At 35.8% G+C, this 22,277-nt stretch overlaps 1 protein-coding gene across 1 annotated transcript in view; it reads right to left on the bottom strand.

Moving 5' to 3' along the window:
- The window catches only part of ME2 (malic enzyme 2), a gene marked incomplete at both ends in the record, with an annotated part of 35,411 nt that overhangs the window by 2,321 nt on the left and 10,813 nt on the right, over nucleotides 1-22,277 (bottom strand). Inside the window, 11 exons of the mRNA XM_084252899.1 lie at nucleotides 361-459; nucleotides 1,948-2,018; nucleotides 5,730-5,832; nucleotides 11,340-11,482; nucleotides 13,211-13,325; nucleotides 15,244-15,357; nucleotides 16,012-16,109; nucleotides 16,206-16,315; nucleotides 18,429-18,532; nucleotides 18,843-19,004; nucleotides 20,112-20,187. Of these exons, the coding sequence (XP_084109025.1) occupies nucleotides 361-459; nucleotides 1,948-2,018; nucleotides 5,730-5,832; nucleotides 11,340-11,482; nucleotides 13,211-13,325; nucleotides 15,244-15,357; nucleotides 16,012-16,109; nucleotides 16,206-16,315; nucleotides 18,429-18,532; nucleotides 18,843-19,004; nucleotides 20,112-20,187 (1,195 nt within the window). The remainder of the gene's footprint in view (nucleotides 1-360; nucleotides 460-1,947; nucleotides 2,019-5,729; nucleotides 5,833-11,339; nucleotides 11,483-13,210; nucleotides 13,326-15,243; nucleotides 15,358-16,011; nucleotides 16,110-16,205; nucleotides 16,316-18,428; nucleotides 18,533-18,842; nucleotides 19,005-20,111; nucleotides 20,188-22,277) is intronic.

Here is a 22,277-nt window from a genome sequence, read left to right as displayed (position 1 = left end):
AAGGAAAAAGAAAAATACCGGATGGTCTCACTCATAGCAGGAATCTAGAAAACTTAAATAAGGGACCAGGAAAAAGAATAACTATAAGAAAGAAAATATCAAAATCAACAAACAACTATGAACCAGAGACACTCTATGGAGGGTGGGTGCGGGGAAAGGAGAGATTGGGGTCAAAATAAGGGGGTTGTAATTGTATGGGGAATATAAAAATAAAATTTAAATAAAAAAAGAGAATGCATGATCTAAAATTTCTTCTTCGCATTTCTTAAATGTTTCAAACTTAACGTCTAGTAAACTTGTATTACTTGTATAAGAAAACCTCACTAAAATTATAAAGAGAGGTATAAATTATTAACTTACTTTAATGGCAATGTTAATAGAAACTTCCTGAATATCAGCAAGTGGTGGGTAAAGTCTTCCTTGAGCTAGCTCTTTATCCGTCAACTGATTTGTGAGTGCCTGAAGAGAAAAAAAGCTTTTTATACTTTCGTTTAAGTTTTGTCACAATTTTGTTTAAGTTTACACACTACAATAAGGAGTTTTGTTTAAGTTTACACATTACAATAAGGAGCTAATAAAACAGAAAAAGGTTTAGGACAGCAGAGAATAATATAGGTAACATAAGTCTTATTTCTAGCAGGAACATATTTAAGCCACTGCAGAAAGTAAAACTGTTCACCATCAAACAATAAAGAAATAACCAGATATAAAAACTTATTGATATATATTTTACCTAATATATACAGGCTTGGCCTAACTACAATAGCTCCTATGAAAGTAGACATTCAAGTGTGTATTAATGTGATTTATTTTTTTAAAAAGATTTATTTATGCTTATAAGAACTGGGGTGCAGGTCAGAAGCATGGGGGGCAGTGAGAGGATTTACCAGAGACAGAGTATGAAGCAGAACAGGTAGATTCACTAAAATACACTGCTGAGGGGAGCAGCAGGTGAAACAGGAGGTCTGCTCTGCCATGTCAAGTATATTAATGTGATTTCTTCAAAATTCATATTGCAAAATCTGGAGCTTCAATAGGTCCTCATTAAAAAAAAACAAAACAGTACTTGTCCATTAAAAAATATAAGGAGTTATAATTTTATCTATGCTGTCACATTACCCTTCAGAAATATGTACTACAGGTACAGTATATGTGTTTCAAATATGAAAGTACTCTGAGCCTCCAGGGTATGTAAGGGGTTAAGGCTTAGTGCTACCATTGAGAAGGCCCACTGTGATGGCCTGTGTTCTATCCCTGGCCAGGGAGCTAACCCACATGCACAGCAGGCCTCTCCTGTTTCACCCACTGCTCCCCTTGCAGTGTATTTCAGTAGATCCGCCTTACTCTGTCTCTGGTGAATCATCTCACCCCCACACCTCTGGCCTATACCTCAATTCTTCTACATGGAAATAAATCTTAAAAAAAACCCACAAAGGGCCTTCCGGGTGGCGCAGCAGTTGAGCGCTGGGTTGCAAAGCCGCCTGCAGCCTCTGTGGCGCCGGTTTGATCCCCTGCTGCACCCTGGCCACCGGAGGAGGGTCCCACATGGCGCACAGACCTCTCCTGCCGCCCGCTGCTTCCCTCGGCAGTGTACTTCGTCAGTCTGCCTGCTCTGCTTCCCACTCTGGCTCTGGTGAATTCTCTCACCCTCCCGCGCTTCTGACTGTACCCAGTGCTTGTATAAATAAATAAAATAAATAAAAATAAATCTTTAAAAAAAAAAAACAAAAAAAAAAACCCACAAATATGAAAGGACTCATATCAGACAATCAACATCTGAAAACTCAGGATAAAAAATTATTTTTAGGCAAAAGGATATGGGCCAATCAAAAATATAATAGTTTTCCCATTCTCTTCTCTTATTCTCTCTATGTCTGCTTTTAATTAAGATCCACTAATCTTTATAATTCATCTCTAAAGAAACCAAACAATATTTAAAACATTTACCTTTGCAGCTTCTAAGAAAACATGGTCGCTAATATGCCGGGTGTTACAGAGAATAACAGCTAGAGCCACGCCTAGAAAACATTTTAAATAGTTGATTTAGTAATGTTACTTTTCAAATGATGAAAAGTAAATGATGAAATAATTCCCAGATTTAAAGCAAATTAATGGTAACTCACCACAACCCAAAGAGCCCTTCCCCCCAAAGCAATCAAGATAAAAGAATTCTTAGCTAAAATCAAATGACTTTTCTCAATACATTTGTTTTGTCTAACTCATATTCACGACTTCCTTTCCTCATCATTCCTTCCTATGTCTCTGAGCTTGAACCTGAGATTATTTTTCTTCTGCCTAAGGAACACACTTTAGAATTGCTTTTCCTTTCTTATAGGCTGCAGGTAGTGAATCCTGGGGTGTTTCTGTTTTTCTGAAAATTTCTTCATTTTACCTTACTCCATGAAGGATAACTGAGCTGTGTAATGAACAAATATTCTGCATGAGTGACTTAAATATATCATCCCATACCTTCTGGTATCTTGTTGCTGTTGAATCATTTGCCAATCTGGCAGTTACTCCTTTGGAGGAAATCTTTTTATTTTGAACATATTCATAGTCTTCTCTTTGTTGTTATTTTCTGAAGCTTTGTAATAATGATATTAGATGTGGGTTTCTTTTTCTTTTTAATCTTTTTCTTTTTTCTTTTTTTTGCATAGAAGAAATGAGGTGTAAAACGAACAGAGGTGTTGGGGGGGAATGGGGGGTGGTGAGAGGATTCACCATAGACAGAATGGGGAACAGAACAGGCATATATACTCAAATGTTGAGGGGAGCAGCAGGCAAGACAGGAAAGGTCTGCTGTACCATATGTGGGTCAGCTCCCTGGCCAGGGATCGAACTTAGGCCACAGCAGTGATAGTGCTGAGACTTAATCCCTAGGCCATCAGGGAGGCTCTGCAGTTTTTTTTATTTATCCCACATCAGTTACACTGAGCTTTCTGCATATCGTGTACTGGTATCAGAAATTCTCAGTCACAGGGCTGCTTCACTCTTACTTTCATTTTCTTCTGGGACTTCAACTAAAAGCCTATCTAATTTGTTTTTCTACATTGTCCTCTTTTTTTCCCTCTATTTATTTCTTCTCACTATCTTCCAGTTTGTTAATTCCCATTGGTCTAATCTGTGGTAAGCCTCATTCACTGAGTTCTTAATTTATTGTATTTTTCAATTTTAGAATTTAGTGGTACTTGGCTGACTTTTTAAAGCTTGATTTTTATCTCTATAAACATAATACACACTTCCATTTCACAGCACTTGTCTGATATCTTGAGTTCCTTCTTGTTTTTGCAACTTTTACCTTGTGTTGCCCTGTCACTTTACATGTCTCATTATCTTTTTTACTTTTTAACTATGTCAGTATTAGAACATTTTTTTGTAAAAATAATTTGATGTCTGGGACAGTGTTATCATTCACAGAGATTTTGTTTGCTTCCCTAGGTACTTGTGGGCACTGGTAGTCCAGAACAAAGGGTTGAGATTTTCTAGATCACCCATGTGGTACTCATGTTCCAAGGTCAGTCCTTCAGGGTTTCAGCCCAGGATGGGAGGCAGTTCACTAGACTTCTACCCTTGGCAGGGGCCAGTCTCCAACCCTAACCTCCCCCTGTGATTCATGTTCCTAATCAGAGAACTAACTCATCTAGAGCTAAACTGGCCACAACTGTTGGTTTAGCTCTCTGAGCTCTAGTTCTTTCCCTAGTCTTAACACAAAAATCGTCAATATTTTATTACAGTTAGTATCTTAAGATAGCCTTTTGGCCCCCCTTTTTAAAAAAGATTTACTTATTTATGCATACAAGAGCTGGGGTATAGGCCAGAGATATGGGTGTGTGTGTGAGAGAGGATTCACCAGAGACAGAGTGGGGAGCAGAACAGCAAACTGATTGAAATACACTGCTGAGGGGAGCAGCGGGTGAGACAGGAGGTCTTCTGTGCCATGTGGGTTGCTCCCTGGCCAGCTGGGGATTGAACTCATGCTGCAGAGGCTGCAGATTGCTTCAAAGTGCGGTGCTTAACCCCTTGCGCCACCAGGGAGGCCCCCTTTTGGCCCTTTCAAAGCTTTTTGGTGGTTATTTCATCTACTTGTTGCTGGACTACGTAATTCAAATATTACCAGATACTTGTTTTTGATTGCTTTAACAGCAAATGTTTGGTCAATTTACTGTTTTTAAGATCCTTTTTTACTTCTACTACCAAGTTATTTTTATAGGGCTAACAATTTATTAATACAGTTAGGAATTTGAAGTGTTGTATAAAAGTAATCAACTGCCGAATTCCTTAGTTACATATGATATAAAAAATGACAGGTAAAATCAGCAGAAAAATATTTCTTTCCATATCCTATGCTACAGAAATATTATTGGAGGGCCTCCCCGGTGGCGCAGCGGTTGAGCGCTGGGTTCCGAAGCTGCCCGCAGCCTCTGCAGCGCCGGTTCGATCCCTGGCTGCTCCCCGGCCACCGGAGGAGGGTCCCACATGGCGCGCAGACCTCTCCTGCCGCCCGCTGCTCCCCTCAGCAGTGTACTTTGGTCCTTCTGCCTGCTCTGCTCCCTGCTCTGGCTCTGGTGAATTCTCTCACCCTCCCGTACTTCTGACTGTACGCAGTGCATGTATAAACAAAACAAACGAACAAATAAATAAATAAATAAATAAAAACATGCCTCTATAAAAAAAAAAAAAGAAATATTATTGGATAGAATATGTTGATTTTGAACATTATCAGTTTCTGAAAAGAGTCATCAGTGATGGGGGAGTTTTTATTATACATGTTAGGTCTCAAGAGACAAACAGGTCAGAATTCTGACAGTTGAGACAAACACAACCACAGGGGGAAAATGAAGGAAAGTCCATAAAGCACGGGGATATTCATGGGTCTATCAGTTTTGCTCTGACAGCAGTTACAACATACGTGCCTGATGCTAGCCTACCTGCACTACCTTCTCTTTATTATCCTAACTAGAGCTAGCTGCCAGTTACTCAGGGCGAGCCCATGAAGAGAATTGCAAAGTACAAAGGAACTCATGCCAAATCTCTACCTTACTCAACAGTCTCTCCTTAAAATGAATGAACAATTAAGGATCAATAGACATTTATGGAAAATGAACAGTACAAAGGAAGCAATATTTAAAGGAATCTTGGTAACTCTCAGGAGAAATGTGAAAGAACTGCAACACTTTTTTTAAAAAGCTGCTATTAAAAACAGTGATTCTAGGATCAGGAAAAGGTATTGGACATGACAAAAATTGCTGAACTGAAAGAACTGATGCAATGTGACATTATGCAATTATTACCACCAGTCCCTTTTGGTGTGATACCAGTATTATGGTCATGCTTAAATTAAAAAAAAAAAAAAAACAGATAAAATGTCAGTCATAACCACCACAAAAATTTCAAAGCAGACAACTGAGAGTCACTACTTAATAATAGATACAGAGATAGCAAGAGGAGCTAAAGAGGTTAAATAATTTTATATCATTCTAATGCCTTTGCATTTTTATGAGTAACACAATACATTACTCCTATAACAAAAGTAAGTTTAAGTAACAAATGGACAAATAAATTTTCATGGAAAACAGAGCATGCTGGGTTTGCTGAATTGTTTGAGTTTTACTGTACATTCATTACCTAAACACTGCTGCTCATTTTTATCTTAAATGCTAAATAATATTATGAAATTATTTTGAAGTAAATGATTTTTACTCTATAACATAAATAATGGTGTCATTTACCTGGGAAAATATATACATTGTTTCCTTGCCCTGGTGTGAAGAGTTGCCCATCACTGAGTTTCACTGGCCCAAATGGACTGCCACTGGCAAATAAACACCTTCCCTGTTAAAAGATTAAATAACCTCAATCTTGTTACGAGGACTAGAAAATTGACGTGAATTCAAAATTAAATGCCGTAGTAAAAGTAACCAGTATATTATTGCAAACAGGCATGATTTACTAATCCTTGTATTAAAACTCTTATTTGAGGTCTGTTTTAAGCATAGCATACATTCAAGTAAAGGAGGGAAATGTTCACTAGTAAATTTTGAAAAAACAAGACACTTCTATATCCTTTAAAAAATTTTACATTTTTTAAATAAATACTAGCATACATATTTTAATAGATTATTTTTGTACCAACATTAACTTTAATAGCAGATTATCCAACAGAGCTCTTTGTGGGAACTCTGTTATGTCCTCATGGTATCAGTAAATAAGGAGAGTTATTTGGGAATTCTCCTCTAGAACAGCAAGATTCTAGAGCAGTTCATATTTTCCAAGCCATCTTCACCCTCATCAACCAGCCCCCCATAATCAACTTATAACTTGAATGTGGCCAGATTTCAATAACTATATTCTCATTCTCAAATGCAATCTTTATTCATTGAGCACCTAAACATTAAACATGAAAACAAAGGTACTTTTTCTCTGTGACTCACTAACCAACAGAGTATTAGATTAACACCAAGGCATCTCTCCACTAAAAACTAAAGATTTAAAATTTAAGAGGTAATTGCAAATACACAAACATGCCATTATTTTATGCAACACTGAGAAAGAATTTATGTAAAATCTAACTATAGACAATGTTTTATTATCTTTCTTCAGAGATAATACAATTTAAAGGCATGCAAATTAAAAAAATTAGCATCTTAAAACTAATGAAATATACTGTATCAAACTAGTGTGAGCAGTCATGTAGTGATATACCACCATTGCCCAAAACATTTATTATTTTTGTATTTTGGAAATACAAAATTTCCAGTGTGCCCAAGACACACTGAATATATTTTCAGTAGTTATTAAAACTGTTGGAACAAAATTAATTTTGACTAACAAAGTGGAGATATAGAAGCAAAAGAAATTGAGAGAATATGTGCCAAAATAAAAGTTTTAACAGTGAGACTAAAGAATGCTAAATATATCTAGAGCACGAGTACTAAATTGGTAAAGTCCTAAGAGAGTTCTGCTCACTCAGAATCTAGTCTTCTAGACTGTTTCATATTAAATCCCCCTCAGGTAACAATAAAAAAAGAAAAACTCAATGGAAAATATTGAAGGTACTTTTTAAGGAAACAGGAGTGCTACCAAGATAGTGGACTTTGAAAGTAGGAGATATTCAAGATTCAAAAAAAAAAAGAAAGCATGCCAGCACTTGAAGCTTTCTCCACAAAGGTGACTGCCAATTTCAAAAACAAACTTTGTGGCTGAGAGTCTGTTCACAGCAAAGCTGTCAGGAATCTCATGATGACACAGAGAGAAAAATGATAGTTCAGAGACCACTAAGATAAGAGGAGCTGATAGATTCCCCAGGGCTTGTGATTCATACCCAGTGGGGTGCACATGAGGAGAAAGGGTAAACTATGGAAACAGATTAGACCTCCCATGGATAGCATCCTGATTAACAGCTGTAATAGCAATAACCCAGTAGCAATGTCAGAGAATTCAAAAGAGCTAAATCTTAAACAATTTGGAAGAAAACATAAAAATTTGTTTTAGACAAAAAATTACTCTCATTAAGACAAACATTGATGGTGAAGAAACATATGAAGAGGGTAAAAACTGTTTCATGAAATGTGAGAGCAAGAAAACAGTATTTACAAATAAATTATTTCTATAATACTGATTTTAAATTAAGCACAAAATAAATATAACAAAAGGAATGAAACAAAAATTCTACACAAAAATAAATTTAGATCCTCAACAACTGATTAGCACATCTAAAAAGAGGATATGCAAACTGGAAGGTAAATCCAAAGAAAATCACTGGTTGAAATACAGAACAAATGGAATGGTGTGTATGTGTATGTATACAGATATATATATACATACATATAAAAACAGTATATGATATATATAAGATATGGTTAAAAATCTGACATTCATGTAACTGGAGTCTCACAAAAGAGGAAGAGAAAATGAGACCTAAACAGACAAAAAAAGGAACATCAACAGTCCAGGTAGAATAAATTCAAAGAAAATCACACCTGGTTCATTGTAGTAAAACAGCTTAAAACCCAAGACACAATGATGTATCAAACAGAAAACAGAAATCATAAAGCAATACAATGATATCTTCAAAGTGGTAAGATAAAGTCTCAAGTTTCACTTCTATGAACAGTGAACACCTCCTTCCAAATGAAGTCAAGATAAGAAATTATCGAAATCATCCATCAGACCCATACATAAAAAACAACTTTTCTATAAGAAAAATGATCCCAGATAGAAGCATAGACATGCATAAAGGACCAAATGGCAACAGAAAATATTAAAATGTAGGTAAATCTAAATGAATAACTTTTTCTTTAAAACAACAGTAATATCTTCAGGGGTTTAAAATATTTAAAGAATTAATCATCCAAAGCTGGACAAAGAAGAAAGAGAACTAAACAGACCAATTACAAGCAGCGAAATTGAGGCAGTAATCAAAGCACTCCCCAAAAACAAAAGCCCAGGTCCAGATGGCTTCACAAATGAATTCCACCAAACATTCAGCAATGTATTAGTGCCTATCCTACACAAACTCTTTCAAAAAATTGAAAAAGGAATACTACCAAATACGTTCTACAAAGCCAACATTACACTAATATCAAAAACAAACAAAGACTGAACAAAAAAAGAAAATTACAGGCCAATCTCCCTAATGAACACTGATGCAAAACTCCTCAACAAAATCTTTGCCAACAGAATTCAACAATGCATCAAAGGGATAATATACCACGAACAAGTGGGATTCATCCCAGGGGCACAAGGATGGTTCAACATACGAAAATCAATCAGTGTAATCCAACACATCAACAAAAAGAAAAATAAAAACCATATGATCATATCAATAGATGCCAAGAAAGCATTCGACAAAGTCCAACAACCATTTATGATGAAGGCCCTTGAAATTCTTGGGATAGAAGGAACATACCTAACATGATAAAAGCCATATATGACAAACCCACTGCCAATATTATTTTCAAGGGTAAAAAGCTGAAGGCCTTTCCTTTAAGATCAGGAACAAGACAAGGATGTCCTCTCTCACCACTGCTCTTCAATATAATACTGGAGGTCCTAGCCAGGGCAATAAGACAAGAGAAAGACATACAAGGAATCCAGATAGGGAAAGAAGAAGTAAAACTATTTGCAGATGATATGATAATATACAAAGAGAACCCCAAAAACTCCACAGAAAAACTACCTGAAATAATCAACCAGCTCAGTAAAGTAGCAGGACACAAAATCAACACACAAAAATCAGTAGCCTTCCTATGTACAATCAATCTGAAGAAGAAGAAATCGAGAAAACCATCCCTTTTATAATTGAGACAAAAAAAAATCAAACACTTGGGAATAAACCTAACAAAAGAGGTGAAAGACCTATACAAAGAAAACTATAAAACACTGTTAAAAGAAATAGAAGAAGACACAAAGAAATGGAAAGACATCCCCTGCTCATGGATTGGAAGAATTAACATTATTAAAATGTCCATCCTACCAAAAGCAATATACAGATTCAACTCTATTCCAATATAAACCTCAATGACATTCTTCGAAGAAATAGAACAAATACTGATGAAATTCATATGGAACCCCAAAAAACCACGAATAGCCAAAGCCCTGCTGATGAAAACAAAGGAGAAAGGTGGTATCACATTTCCAAACTTCAAGCTATACTACAAAGCCATAATAATTAAAACAGTTTGGTATTGGAACATAAACAGACATGCAGACCAATGGAACTGAACAGAGAGCCCAGAAATAAAACCACACTTATATGGACAACTGATCTTTGACAAAGGAGCAAAGAATATGCAATAGAACACAGACAGTTTGTTCAATAAATGGAGCTGGGAAAACTGGACCACCACATGCAAAAAAATGAAACTAGACCACTACCTCTCACCATGCACAAAAATCAACTCAAAATGGATAAGGGAACCAGACATAAGACGGAACCATAAAATGTATAGAAGAAAATACAGATAAAACACAAGACATACATCGCAATAACATCTTTAAAGATTCATCACCCAAAGCAAAGATAGTCAAGAAAAAGATAAACACCTGGGATTACATCAAACTGAAAAGTTTCTGTACAGTAAAAGAGACATAAACCAAAACAGAGAGACACCCCACTGATTGGGAAAAAAATCTTTGCACTCCGATTCAACTGATAAGGGACTGATCACAAAGACATACAAAGAACTCACACAACTCAACAAAAACAAAATAAACAATCCAGCCAGGAAATGGGCCAAAGAACTTAAAGACATTTCTCCAAAGAGGAAATGTAAATGGCCAACAGGCCTAAGAAAAAACGTTCAACATCCCTTATAATCAGAGAAATGCAAATCAAAACCACATTGAGATACCATTTTACACCAGTAAAAATAACACATATCAAAAAAAACAGCAACAACAAATGTTGGCAAGGATGTGGTGAAAAAAGAAGTCTCTTACATTGCTGGTGGGAGTGCAAACTGGTCCACCACTGTGGAAAGCTCTCTGGAGGGTCCTCAGTCTACTAAAAATGGAGTTAATGACCTGGCAATTTCACTCTCAGGGATCTACCCAAAGGACACAAAAACATTGATTCAAAAGACCACCTGTACCCCTATGTTTACTGCAGTACTATTTACAATAGGTAAAACCTGAAAACAACCCAAATGCCCAAAAATAGATGACTGGATCAAGATGTGGTATATATACACAATGGAATATTATTCAGCAATCAAAAAAGATAAACTCATGTCATTCGCAGCAATGTGGATGGAGCTAGAAAGAATTATGTTCAGTGAAAGAAGCCAGAAGGAAAAAGAAAAATATCGGATGGTTTCACTTATAGCAGGAATATAGGGGAACCCAATAAGACATCAGTGTAATAAATAATAACAGTGCAAAACACAACAAAGCAAAAATAGACAATTATAAATCAGAGACATCCTGCAGGGTAAAAGGGAGAGGGATGGGGGGGGGAGGGAGGAGCAGAGGGGACCGAGGTGATGGTGCACGGGTGCATTGGTGAAGGAAACTCTATGGGGACTACACCAGAGGGGGTGGGGGGAAGCAAATAGTGTTAAAAAATGAACAATGATGTAAAAAAAATTAATAAAAAAAATTAAATTAAAAAAATATTTAGAGAATTAAAATGCACAGCAATAGCACAAAAAGCATTAAAGGTGTTAAGATGGAGTTATAAAGTGATTGTTTTCCAGAAATGATATAAGCAATAATTTATATCAGAATATGACGACCCATGATGAACCTTGTAATTTCTATAGTAACCACAAAAAGAATTACACAAGTATGTATAAATAATAAGCTTATAGAGAGTAAATAATTCATACAATTATTAATACCTCTGTAAGTGTATATGCTTCCTCAGCTGTGCATTCAGCCTTCGCTGTAGGATTACTTAATGCAAATATTATAGGCCTTTCATTGATATCAGCCATAGCTTTAAGTACACCAGAGGTGAAAAGTGGCCCAGCTCCTGCAACTCCTATAAATAAGAGGGAAAAAACCAACTTTATTACAGGCAAAATAAAGTAGTTCATGCCACCAGCATTTCTACAAGAGGTTTAATGTAACAAAAGCACACATAGATAACAAATACAACAATTTTGCATTACTGAGACAACACTATGGGAATACAATCTCAAATACGAAAGAACAAAAACACAACTTTTTACTTAACCAGTTATTGTCTGCCTCATATGTAGCAAATTGTGGGAAATTACTGAAGAAGTATAACATTATCATCCATCATTGTCTAATTAAAAAAAAAAAAACTTGCTACAATGTGGATGAACCATGAGGACATAATAATAAGTGAGATAAGTCAAACAACGAAGACACAAATACTATATGATTCCACTTATATGAAGTCTCTAGAGTAGACAGAGAGACACCAAGAAGAATGGTGATTGCCAGAGGTTGGGAGTTGCTATACTAAACAAAGGTTTAGTCTTGTAAGATGCAAAGGGTTCTGGAAATTGTGCAACAGCATGAATGCACCTAGTACTACCTAACTGTATGCTTAAAAATGGTTATGATGCCAAGTTCCATGTTATATATATTTTACAACTAACAATAATAAAAACTTGTGTCTCAAATGTGATACTTTTAAACTCTGAGCTACTGGTTATAAAATAAGAATTCAGAAGGAATAAAAAAATCACCTTGACTAAAGCAATCTACTTTCTTGATACAGTTCAGTTTAATGATTGTTTTTTAAGCTCCTCCAATGTCTCTGATACTGCACTAGGTCTTCAGAATGTAAAAATTGAGTATTATGCAAACAGTTTACAACTGAGAGAGAAACAAAGTAAACAGAAAATCAGAAAACCTGTAACAAGTGATAAGTATGTAGTGCTATAAAAGCACAGATAAAGGAAGAATACTTAAGTGATCCTAAGAATTTGGGGGTGGCCAAGTGATGCCTCAGCTCAGTACTCACTTCATCCAGTAAGACTCATACTCAATAGTCAAAGTAACTACTTATAAATTTTGTTTTACAAACTGATAATGTAATGAACAAAAATACTGACATGGAACCAGAGTTTAGTACTTGCTCTGTCATTCCTGGCTATATGAAATATTCACAAGTCTTGGACAAGTTGCTAACATACCTGTTTGCTTTTCTTAAGTGGAAAAGGAATTTAAGTAATCTATACTCAGTGTTCTCCATGTGGAGATACATGGACAAATTCTTAGGATTCTGTTAGTTCTAAAAGAATTTTAAGTTTTTCTTTTTGTTTCCTTGGCCCTCCAGGGATGGAATCAATGAACAGATTCTTAGGTTTCCATGTTGAGTTTTAGGAGAAATGGACTAGATGATCTGTAGAGTTCTTCCAGCTCTAAAAAATCATGAACTGCAATCAGTGAAAAAAACTTACTGTTTATTACTATTTAACATTAAAAAGGGCTCCTACATGAAACTGGTAAAATTGCATGAATAACTGTGAACTTGACTCTTACAGCTATATAGGAAATGACTGCTTTTAAAGACGGTTTCATTTTCTGTTGTGAACTTAATGCCCTGTTGGAACATGGCAACAAGCATTAACTGAACTCTGTATATTAAAACCAAAAAGTTATCACATAAAACATCCTATAATGTTGAAAGACAGTTAAAAACTGTCATTTCACTTTTTTTAATCCTACATGGTAGATATGACTGGAATCATATGGTGAAATAACAGAAAGATTTGCCAACAATTTCACTTACCAATTATAACTGAGGGCTTAAGTGTATTTACTGCATCTTCAAAAGTATCAGGTATGTTCTCTGGGGCTGGGTGAGCAAATGCTTCCTGATGACTGTCAATTTTAGCCTTCCGCCCCTGAATTTTTAGGTAAATACAGTATTTTTAAGTAAATGCTTATTTAGGATTAATTGAAAAGATATCATTATGAATTACATACTGTTTCTGTGATGAGACTGTCTTTTCATTTTAATTTACTTTTTTCTTCAACTCATATGCCCTAATTCTATTTTCACAGTATCCATAAACCCATACATAAAACATAATTGAAATCCCAATCAAAAACAGACACTTTATAATGCTGCTCAAGAACTCATTTACTCTGTGAAATGCTCCTAAATCCAATATGGCACAAAGGTCTATATTCTCTCATCTGGGGGTTAAATGTATTTTGAAATTCAGATTTTTTTTCATGTTTTAAAAATGTACAGTAGTAATATAACAAACATAATAAATAACCTCCCAATAAATACCCCACAACTGAGCAAAACTTACAATTACACCAAGTTCAAAAGTTACTTGTTAAAACTTAAGTACCAATTTGAGACTACAAACACCTGATTTTGCAACCAGATAAATTAAGATTAATCAGGTCTGTTATCAAATGAATTTCAGGAAAACAAAACCAAACCAGGATTTCAGTGCTTTTAGGATTTCAGAACTACAGATAGACACCATGAACTGGTACTATAAGGAGTTCAGAAGTAAGAGGAACAGGGACAGCTGGGTTTTTTTTTTTTGTTTGTTTTTTGTTTTTTTAAATAATTCCCTGGCAAATTCAAACAGATATGGAAGGAAGTGTATGCTCTTTTTTTTTTTTTTTAAAGATTTATTTATTTATACAAGCACTGGGTATAATCAGAAGCGCGGGAGGGTGAGAGAATTCACCAGAGCCAGAGCAGGGAGCAGAGCAGGCAGAAGGACCGAAGTACACTGCTGAGGGGAGCAGCGGGCAGCAGGAGAGGTCTACGCGCCATGTGGGACCCTCCTCTGGTGGCCAGAGAGCAGCCGGGGATCAAATCGGTGCTGCAGAGGCTGCGGGCAGCTTCACAACCCAGCGCTCAACCGCTGTACCACCAGGGAAGCCCGGGACATCTGTTTTTAAGATGGTTAAACAAGAAAGATTTTCCTCCCCTAATCCCAAATTGAAGCTATATAAAATAAATCCTTAGTATTGTCACAAAGGCAGCTTTCAACAATGGAAAGCAGGCAAAAAATAATGCATACAAAACTCAACCAGGCTGAGAAATCTATATCCTTATTTCAGCAAAAGAATACCCTGCAAAGGTGACTTTTTCCATTAAAACTCCGGAATCGACTCCAAAAGAACTAGCAGAGGCTGAGAACAAGCAGTATACCTGCATCAGTTGACAGGGAAGTTAACAGAAGGATTTAAACACACAGCCTCAATGATAGCAGTTTCTCAGGACAGAGGCTTCTTATGCTTGCCTCAGGAGGATGACAGCTCTCCAATATGGGGGTTTGGTGGGAAACTCTCCAACTCTCAAAAAGGAAGGCTGTGCTTTGCGTCATCAGGAAAAAATGGAACTAGGAACTTAAACTTTATCTACTTTTCTAAACTTGCAGATGGATAGGGATTATGCTGACCAATACAATGTTCATTCTAGGCCTGTGTTGCTACTAATCTGATGAAGAATCACCAACTATATTTGAAACCAACATCACAGAAAGCAGCTCCAAATTAATTAAATATATATATTTAATTAAAAACCTGTTTTAGTAGGGTTGAGTATGACTTATTTGCATAGTTACTTGATCTCTTAAGAGTCAGAAAACAAAGCTAGAAAGAATGATGCTGGTGCCAACAAAGAGATTATGTTTGAGTATTACAAGTTAGAGACTGACGATTTTGTCCCCAACTGTAAAATCTGAGAAGTCAGCTGAATTAGAAGACAGATCAACTGACAATATTTTTTAAATTAAACAAAAAAATCTCCTAACATTCTTTTGCTTCCACCAGTTTAAAATATCTTACCTTAAATAATAAACCAAACTTGTCAACCATCCAAATTTTCTTTTGTGCTTCTTCTTCTGACACACCATTTTCTACCATTGCCATAACTATAAGATTTGCAATTCCAAGAGCAGCCTGTTCAACAAAATGTATTTTAAAAATGAAGACAACTGTATGATACAATGTATGATTTACTTTATATAGATGATTATGTTATGAGGAATATTTGGTTTATTCTTCCTTGAAAAAAAAAATCCTATAAAACTTGATTCTTTGTGTTTTTCTCCCTAAACATTTTTATTTTTTTTATTTTTTTTTTTAAAGATTTTTATTTTTTTTTTTTTAATAGAGGCATGTTTTTCTTTCTTTATTTGTTTGCTTGTTTGTTTTTTGTTTATACATGCACTGGGTACAGTCAGAAGCGCGGGAGGGTGAGAGAATTCACCAGAGCCAGAGTGGGGAGCAGAACAGGCAGAAGGACCGAAGTACACTGCTGAGGGGAGTGTACATGTGGGACCCTCCTCCGGTGGCCGGGGAGCAGCCGGGGATTGAACCGGCACCGCAGAGGCCGCGGGCAGCTTCGCAACCCAGCGCTCTACTGCTGCGCCACCGGGGAGGCCCTCTCCCTAAACATTTTTAAATACTTACTTTATAAGAGAGACTTTGAATTCATATCCTCTATCTTAATAAATTCATAAGTCATGTTCTTTACTATATCAACATTCTACCACATTTTTCAAATCTAAAGGAGTGTTGATTTTAAATTCTATAAAGCTTACAAAAACTTACCTCTCCTGCTCCAAGAAATAAGATTTTATGTTCTGATATCGGTTTACCAATAACCTTTTGTGCTGCAAGAAGTCCTGCTAGAGCTACTGCAGCTGTCCCTATAAGAAAAATATTTTTAAAAATAAAAAATAGGCTCATTAAAAATGCTTACAAAGTAATAATAAAAAAAACCTAAAGTTTTCTCATTGCTTTACCTTGAATATCATCATTGAAGGTACAATATTTTTCTCGATATTTTCTTAAGAACCTGAATGCATTATGATTTCCAAAATCTTCAAACTGAATAAGGGTGTTCTGTCCATATCTAAAAATAGTAAAACCCATAATGATTACATTGAAAATACTGCTATTAAACAGTTTTCCTGACATTCCTGATAGCCTTTACTGTATCTATTAGTTCATTTAAAGCTATCTGGCAATTTCAGAGACTAAAAGATTGGACTCAAAATGTAGATATCTATTACTACTCAAAAAAATTTATGGGGTATTTAAAATGTATGCAGTACTATGATAGGCTGACAGACTATCAATCTCTATAAACTATTTCCAAGTACCCATGAGGGTGCCCAATACATAAAAGCACTAAACAACTTCCTTGAAGGTAGAGGATTAGTCTATAGATATCAAAAAGTATATATTAGATATGGATATTCTCATTACATTAGCAGCTAAGGCAGCCACACAAGAAAGTATATATTAAATAAGAGAGTAAAAAATAAAATGAGTTCATTAGCAGTCAGAAAAGTGAGCTGGGATAAAAGGGAAGGCTTAAAAAGGAGGTGGGGCTTTATTGGGCCCAAAAAGGGAACAAAAAATAATGAGGTAGTCAAAGAAAAGCAAGACATTATTTTGTTGAACCTGCATTTTCAATAGTATGTCTATATATTTTAGGGTTTATAAGAAAGGACAAGGGAGATATTGGTTAAGGTACACTGGATTCAGTAAGGAAGAATAGGGAATTAATTCAAACCAAGGGATGGAGACTCTATTTTGCATCTGATGTAGAAAGCTTCAGAGAAGGAAGAATTCACATAAAACTCCCTTTAGGGAGGATAAGCAGGCCAGTGATGTGTAGCACATGCTGATGTGGGGAGAGATGAGAAAGATAGGGAGTTTGGAGGCTACTATGATATGAGGACAAAAAGATCTGAAGTAAAAGCCACAGGAAGTGAAAGGAATAATTAAGAGTCATGAGAATGAACAAACAGACCTTGATAACAAGGAAAAATGGGAAAGAAGAAAAAGGTGTTAAAATAAATGCCAAGGCAACCTAGATAACTAAGGTAACTATTTGACTGTCCATGGCAGGAAAGTGAAGAGAAGGTGGGGAGATGGCAATTTCTGGGAAGATGAAAGGTCCTGTTTTACATAAACATTGATTCTGAAAAGGAACAAATTTTTAGTATCTTCTATGTCATCAGTAATTTAAAAGGGAGGACAGACCTAGATGATAAAGGTAGTTTGAACTTTATGTTATGGCAATAGGAAAACACTGAAAGATGTGAAGGAAAAGAATGACACAATGAAGTGCATATTTTTAAAAAATTAATCTAGTAGTAAGGTGGAGATGAACTAGAAGGAAGAGAAATTGGAAGAAGGTTTAGAAGGATCCAGAAGAGAGATGAGCATCTGTAGAAAGGTTGTGACAATGGAAAAAAGGAGATATATTTCTGAGGTAATTAAGTGATAGTAGCAACTTGATTTAAGGAGTGACTGCACAGGGGCAGAGGGTCAAAGTTAGTAGCAAGATGAAAGGCTTGGCAACAGGCTGAATGTTACTGCCATCATTAGAGGTTGGATATATTGAACACAGGCTGTTTGGGAAGAAAAGGAGTTGTCTTGGACATGAATATGAAGTAGCAATGGAATGTTTAGATAGAAGATTCCAGTTACTAGAAATGTAAACCTCAGAGACAGCTGGAACCATGTAACTGGGTTTTCATGGACTTAGGAGCACATGTATAAAGGTCAAAGCTTACATGACTCAAAAGAGAACTATATACTCATCCCCATTTAATATAAAAGGGTAAGAAGAATCACTGAAAATGGCAAAAAAATAAGAAAAAGGGACAAAGACGAAAAGTCAAGAGAAAACATGAAAGTTGCACAAGACTTTGACTGGAATGGTGGGAGTGAGCCTGAATGTCAATGGCTGAAAAAAACTGGACAGTGAGTGCCCGACAGGAGTGATGGGTGCTAACTCCCCTTGAGATACCAGGTAACTCAGGAAAGCAAGGTACAGTATGCAGGGGATCACCATGGGTAAGTATATCTAATCAAGCAGGAAAGAACCCACATTCTCAAGTATTTCATCTCCCCCTACCTATCTTCACATGAGATAAAGGAAAACAAAACATAATGGTGGCTCCTCTTTTATTTTAAAGATGCCTTCATGGTCTCAAATTTTTGTTAAATACCTGTCAGTAATGGCTTTCATAAACTCATCAATTAGATCATCATAACGTTGTGAGCGATCTCTTTTCTGATATAAGCCCATGTAAAATGGATCTTTCAAGAGTGCCTATAAAATAGAGCAAATGTAAAAAATTAAGTATTTTTATATAACCAGTTTAAACATAACTATGAAACAAAAAAGGAAAAATTAAAAAATTATTAAGAGAATTTTAAGCTCACTGTACTTATCAAGAAACTTTTAGTAGGCTTAATTTACTATTATTTGTATAAATATTAAAATTGGAGTTTGGCGTTTAAGACAAAGACAACATAATAAATTTTTCCCTCATATTATCTTCAAAAGTGGATTAATAAAAATGTGTGTGTGTGTGTTTCAATATGGGAGAGGATGAAAGGGGGTAAACAATTTTACTCACTGGATTATCAGTTCCTACATCAATACAAACAGGCAGGCATCTATCAGGTCGTATTCCTGCACAAGCTGTGTACAAACAAAGTTTTCCTACTGGAATTCCCATTCCATAGACACCCAGATCTCCAAGACCCAGAATTCTCTCTCCATCAGTCACCACAACAGCCTTAATCACAAAAAAAATATATAAATTAGAAGTTGTCAAAAATGGAACACCAGAGAAGAAAACATTTTTAGAAAGGATTTTCTTCATGTATTTTCACTCTCACTTTAAAAAATAAAATTACTTCTTGACTAATTTCCTAAGTAAACCAAACAAGCACTCTTAAAATTCTTTCTAGAATCTAGAATGTTTAAAAAAAAGAGAATTAACTAGATTTTATTTCCTGATGTCTTTGGTGTTTAGGATAAAATGCTTCTGACTACAGGATCAACTTAAATATCCTCAGAAAGACTAAACAGGGGAGAGGTGAATGAACTTCTGTTTATGAGATTACCACAAGAAAAACAAGACTTTAGGAATAAAGAACATGCTAATCCAACATGATAACCTAAGGGAAACAAGAAAACCCTTAGCAATGGTGAAAGAAAAAAAGATCTAGTATAAAAAAATATACCTACCTACCAGGTTTTAAGATGACACTGAGAGCTTAATTATTTCATCAATTTTTTTCAGTTTATTGTAACTAAATGAGTAGTCATCAAAGATTATTTTGGTGAAGAAGACATACATAATAAAGGCGAGTGAGATTACTGCCTATAATAAACACTAAACCCTATCAGAAGATTTTAAGTAAGTCATTACATGTAATTTTATGAAAGACAGCCAGATTACCAAGGTTTTTATCTGCTAAGTTTGCTTAAGGATCTAATCTAGCTCATATTCATAAGAAAAAAGGCATAACGAATCCTCTCTACCACCCACCAGAATAAAAGTTGTTATGGCATCTTAATGTATTTTTTCTGCCTAGAATAACATTAACTGAAGTAGAAAAGGAATAACACAGAAGTCAGGAGACACCTCTGAGAGGTAGTGGACAGTAAGCAGGTTCACCTTCTGTACTTGCTCCAATTTCTTCCCCAGAGTCAAACTCTGTACCAGTAAACCCATTTTGTAATTACTCCCGTGATCTCCTCAGAGCATTAAATCTGTATGTGCAAAATTAATCAGAGTAACAATAATAATAATAATAATAAACTACGCTTGGTAGTTTAGAGGTAACTTACAAGGAAAGAAAAAACATTGTGAAAAGGAAGGTTGTGCTATTAGTACCTTAACATGATTTTCTGGCCAGTTATCCACAATTGATCTAACATGACCTCTGTCTGAGATTGAAATAAATAATCCCCTGCAACAGAACAAAAACACCTTTGCATTTCACAACAATTTTTTTTCTAAGTTTTCTTCACAATTGGAATATTTTGATATTTTAATAAAACATCACGACACAGTATAATTTCCAAGCAGATTTAGCTAAGTGATACTGGTTTATTTTTCAAACATTTCAAGTACCTCAAACAGTAGGTGCATTTGTGACATAGTAGCTGAACAAAGGTTACTAAATGATATGATCATTTTACCTAAGACAAATGTACCCACATCTCCTGTTCAAATAAACTCAATACACCTTCAGTAAAAAGTGATACAAAGGTAAACCACTAATGCAGGACAGTATAAGGTTAAGTAAACTGCTGTTTAAATTCGGTGAGACTGAAAATTTGAAATCTGAAGGAGCAGGGAAAGAAGAAATCTTTAGTAATTTCACACAAAATATGAAACCCTTGATGCATTAGGAAAAAAAAACAAAAGTTATTTGGAACACATTGTATTGCTAGCCAATTGAGATAATAGATCCAGATTTCAAAGGAAAGAAGGCAGGAGAGGAAGAGGAAGGGACAATCATAGATTTTAGAAAATAGGTCAGGGAAAGAGCCAACAGGTTCCCAATGGCTTCAAGATTCATTCAATTTCTCATTGGTATCGAAACTTTGGCAGTACCATCCTAGCTCAAATCAGTTTAAACAGTTTCTCAACAATCAGTGCCTAACAGAATCATCTGACTAATTTTTTTAAAATGCCACGGTCCCATTCCCAGAGATTCTGATTTAACAGACCTATAGTTTAGATCAATTAATCACCCAAGATTTAAAGACTGTCTTCTATGCAAAAAAACAAAGCAAACAAAATGCTACTAGAGCATACTGCATGAATGATACACAGTATGTGCCCTCACCCAAAAGTCATGCTCTTCAGCAGTTCTCAAATCGGGGTGCACATCAGAACGACAGTGGGAGCTTCCATGAAACACCAGCACCTGAGTCCAGCTTTGGGCTAAGTGAATCAGCATCAATATGGGCTATATACCCAGACATGAGTATGTTTTATTTCCCTCTGTCCTTTAATTTAGACTGAAAACCACAGTTCTAATTGAAAGAGAAATTACAGAAGAGCTGAACAGCTGGGTTATATCATAGAAATATTTTATTTTTTTTTAGGTTTTAAGATTTATTTATTTATGCATACAAGAACTGTGGTGTAGGCCAGAGGTGCAGGGGGTGAGAGAATTCACCAGAGACAGAGTGGGGAGCAGAACAGAGGGATCTACTGAAATACACTGCTGAGGGGAGCAGCAGGTGAGACAGGAGAGGTCTGCTGTGCCATGTGGGTTTCTCCCTGGCTGGGGATTGAACTCATGTTGCAGGGGCTGCTGAAAGCTTGATAGTGCTGTGTCTTTAACCCCTGTGCCACCAGGGAGGCCCCACAGAAATGTTTTAGATGCATTAATTGACGGCTACACATAGGATAAAACGGTATTGGAAGTATCTTCCAGGGAATACCTGCAACACTAACACTAATAGTGTTCATTAAAATCTTGATCTCCAGACCTGTCTTTTTTCCATCAGATTCTTGGGAATGGGAAGGACAGGGATTAACATTTTAAATAAGTCCCACAGGTGTTTTGTATGCACATGAAAGTTTGAAAGTCACTAGACTCTGAGGGGAGATTAAAGATAAAAGCTATCATACATTATCCAAATTCCTACATTTATGAAAATATGTAAGCAGGGCATGAGAAAGATGTAGTGATTGAATAAAATGATAATAGATTAGAGGAATAAGAAAATGCAAAAGTGAAAACAGCCTTTATAAAATGGTTATAAATTTACAAAGAACCATCACATCAGTTTCCTCATCTGACCTCAGCACACTGTGAGAGGGACTGGCACCCAATTCTACAATTATAAAACAGACTCAGAGGGATAAAGTCACTTATGCAAGGACTTGAGTCAATGCCCACTCCAGGACTCTTTCCACTTAAAATATTTGGAGGGGTTAGACCTATTGTAAATTAAAATTTGTGCAAGTTCATAAAAAGGAATAAATAACAAAAATCAAACCTGACCAAAAATGAGAATCAATCTCTTCAATCTCTTAAAC

The sequence above is a fragment of the Talpa europaea genome (assembly GCF_964194135.1).
Source record: "Talpa europaea genome assembly, chromosome: 13".
NCBI lineage: Eukaryota > Metazoa > Chordata > Mammalia > Eulipotyphla > Talpidae > Talpa > Talpa europaea.
Note: the sequence above shows the minus strand (reverse complement) of the source record. Positions and strands in the feature narration are given on the sequence as shown.